Raw genomic sequence first — 3,328 nt, forward strand, 5'->3', positions numbered from 1 at the left:
TATGGCTGCGTTCGGGGAGCGTGCTATTAGCGCTATTTGCTTATTCTATCCTTGTTTTATACCTGATGAGCGATAAAGATAGAATGATACAATAGCGCTAATAGCGTGCTCCACGAACGTAGCCTATGAATACCGGCCTATGTTACTTATGTCCAAAAATGTTCTATCTCTTCTGTCTTTACTTAATCGAATCGTTCATTTGAATATTTCAGAAAATAACGACGCAGAAGGTGACATCGGAGCAGCGAGGGAATCCTGCGAAGCTGATATCTCGAGCAGCCTGAGAGGAGGAGGAGGCCTAGGATAGGCATCGGGCATCGGCGTACCAACACTTCTAGTAAATATTACTTTTTATTTTTTTCTAAAGATATTATAAAATCTCTCTTTTGGTTTGTGCTTATTCAGTTGCTACATTAAACCGTGTTTTAAAATATAAATTAGTAAAAAGAAATAATTTGAAGATTCAAGTTGAATTTAACGTAGAGACCTTTTTGCGAAGAGGTAAATTGAATGTGTATTAATCTGAATAATGAATAAAATGTTCAATGCGCGTGACAATTATTTAATCGATTCGATTATTTTTATGTTACAGAAAATATCCACGCTGGAAGGACCATCAGTTTCGCATCGAGGGAACACGATGGACATCTCGAGCAGCCTGAGAGGAGGTGGAGGCCTCGACCTGACAAATCAGGATACGCCAAAGCTTGTGCGTTACTTACGTCCACGACTACGATTGTCATATGTGCTTTGGCTCTAAGGCTGATGGCAGAGAATGAAACGTAGGCTCTTACGTCTATCGTAATCATAGACGTTTTTCTTTACCTTGCTTCACGTCTATGACTACGATAGATGTAAGAGCCTACGTTTTGTTTTCTGCCATCAGCTTAATATACAAACAATCATTAGAATATAACAAGCAGAATAGAACGTCTGTATGTAAAATATATTAAAATATACGATTTTGATCTATATAATATAATATAGATCGAAATACTTGGCATATAAAATTATAGATACAATCTTATCTCGATATCCAACGTTTTATAAACGTTATAAATCTAAAGCGAACTTTGTCCTACACTCATTAAAATATGTTGCGCAAATGCTGCAAAATGTTGTTAATCTAAACAGTGTTCCCTATTTCACAAAGGTTTAATAAATCAGATCTAATCAGAATCTTGCGTCTCGTTTCCGTCTTCACGGAAAATTAGATCTATCGGTGATAAGGCACGAAATTTTTCTACGTATCTAGTGTAGTAAAGTGATAGTGCGATAACGATAACGAAGAAGTTGGCGCTTTCCAGCGATTCGAATAGTCCAGTGTACGCGTAACTGGCCGATTATCAATCGCTGTGTGTTGTGATAATGTCTGTAATCAAATGAGACGTCTACAATGGGGAGCGACTCGTGATGCAGTTTTTCTCGGCGATACCCTGGCATTCCATCGACAGTAGACACCGCTAGCAAATCTCGACTCGGTAAGTTCACTTTCGTCCGGTGCTTCAAAATGAGGTTTCGCCTTATGTTTCTTCGCGCCTCGGCCGCCTTCAATAAAACTTTTCTCCGTAAATCCAAAATTAATATAAAAAATTTGTACGATGTATCAGATACGAATAACGTGTGTGTTTCAAGAGTTGTAACCCTGAGTTGGAATAGTTGGACGTTATAAGAAATGTGATAGAGCAGTGGGATACTTAACTCGCATATATTTTTTTGTAATTGTATTATATCCTTTCAAATATCCTTCTTACTTCTGTTCTTATTTGCAACTAGCATTTAAAATATTTCGGATATAACATTTTATACTAGAGTTCGTAATTATTTATACTACAAAGTGTTCGCTCAATAAAACGTTCACGATTTAAGAAATGTCAGGAAGCAAACAACTTAAGAATCTCCCTCTCTTCCTTTCTTGTTGAACTCGATACGGCGCTTGATAGAAAAAAAAGAACGGAACGGGATGCGCAAGACGAGTGTGATATAAACTTGCGCGTGTATCGATCAGCTATAGTGATGCCGTAGCGTTTCTTCTAGGCGAATTCCCAGGACGCATCATGCCCGCCTGCCTCGGCACTGATCGCACAGGCGCTCTCGAATTCAGAATGCTCACCAAGGACAGAATCGAGGATGCCCTGACCGTACAGCAGCACTCTATGCGACAAGAGTGTATCGCAATCGGCATGGGCATGTACGAGGATCCCGGCGCTCCCGAAGAGATGCAGTTGGTCTTTAGGGAGGTCATCAAGGACGGATGCACGGTGATCGCGGTCGATCGATCGGATCGCGTTGTCGCTGTGGCGTTCAACAAGTTACATGCAAGTACAAAAAGCGCGATCTTAAATCATCGGCATAAATAATCGGTTTAAATATGACTTTATTTTTGGCATATCGCAGATTTTATCGTCGATTGCCGTTTGATAAATAATTCGCCGCGACTACGCTTTTGCGATTAACGACCCGCGATCGAATAATTTGCTAGATTGACACTTCAATTATCACAAATGATCGCAATATCGTAGGGCGTAGGGAATGTCGGTGCTGTTAAAAATGATTAGCTGAAGAAGATATTGAATGTTTTATCATTCGTATATGTATATAAATTACAGCATATTGTTTGTATATATTTATATTTATACTATATACATATATTACGGCATGTATTAAATTAAAAATGATTTGTCAAAGTAATGGAAAATTAATTGGCATTTTTAATTTCGCCGATCTCTGAAATGTCTATTTATATTTTCAGGTGCCTCCCCAGCCAGAAGAAACAGATCCCTTAGGATTATTTATAGAAAGTAACATTAAGCATCGCTCGTGCCGGGATCTGATTGAGTTCATCGACGACGTGAGTTTGTGATTTATATCGTTTTATACATCCTGCAATCAACAATGTCAACATGAGTGCTCTAATTTCCTTATAGATCTTAAAACTCTTTCGCAAATAGCGATAACTATCGTAGCTATCGCGATCGCTTTTGCTTGTACTATTAATTAATCTTCAGAAGGCCGTAATTTGCACGTCTTATTTGAAGAGTTTCTTGTTTGCGCATAATAATTTTCAGCGCCGACTTTCCTGTTAATTAGCAATCAAACTTAGCATTATTAATTACATTTGAAACAAGATCTAAAATATTCATTTTTTTTTTATTTGAATACACCCTTACGATTCTACACATTGCAAAAAATTTAACAATAACAATTTAATTTAATTTTCTCATAAGACATAATTAAGAAAAATGCGTTGATTGAATTCACGAATAAATAGATAGTTGCTTTCTCTCTCTCTCTCTCTCTCTCTCTCTCTCTCTCTCTCTCTCTCTCT

At 37.7% G+C, this 3,328-nt stretch overlaps 1 protein-coding gene across 1 annotated transcript in view; it reads left to right on the forward strand.

The window, feature by feature from the left end:
• Positions 1 to 1,274: 1,274 nt before the first annotated feature.
• LOC112453625 overlaps positions 1,275 to 3,328 on the forward strand; it is a 2,978-nt gene continuing 924 nt past the window's right edge. The window contains exons 1-3 of the mRNA XM_025014470.1: positions 1,275 to 1,481; positions 2,038 to 2,318; positions 2,753 to 2,851. Coding sequence (XP_024870238.1) covers positions 2,058 to 2,318; positions 2,753 to 2,851 — 360 coding nt within the window. The 5' untranslated portion in view covers positions 1,275 to 1,481; positions 2,038 to 2,057. The remainder of the gene's footprint in view (positions 1,482 to 2,037; positions 2,319 to 2,752; positions 2,852 to 3,328) is intronic.

The sequence above is a fragment of the Temnothorax curvispinosus genome, unplaced genomic scaffold (assembly GCF_003070985.1).
Source record: "Temnothorax curvispinosus isolate PA1 unplaced genomic scaffold, ASM307098v1 QBEX01004550.1, whole genome shotgun sequence".
Lineage (NCBI taxonomy): Eukaryota > Metazoa > Arthropoda > Insecta > Hymenoptera > Formicidae > Temnothorax > Temnothorax curvispinosus.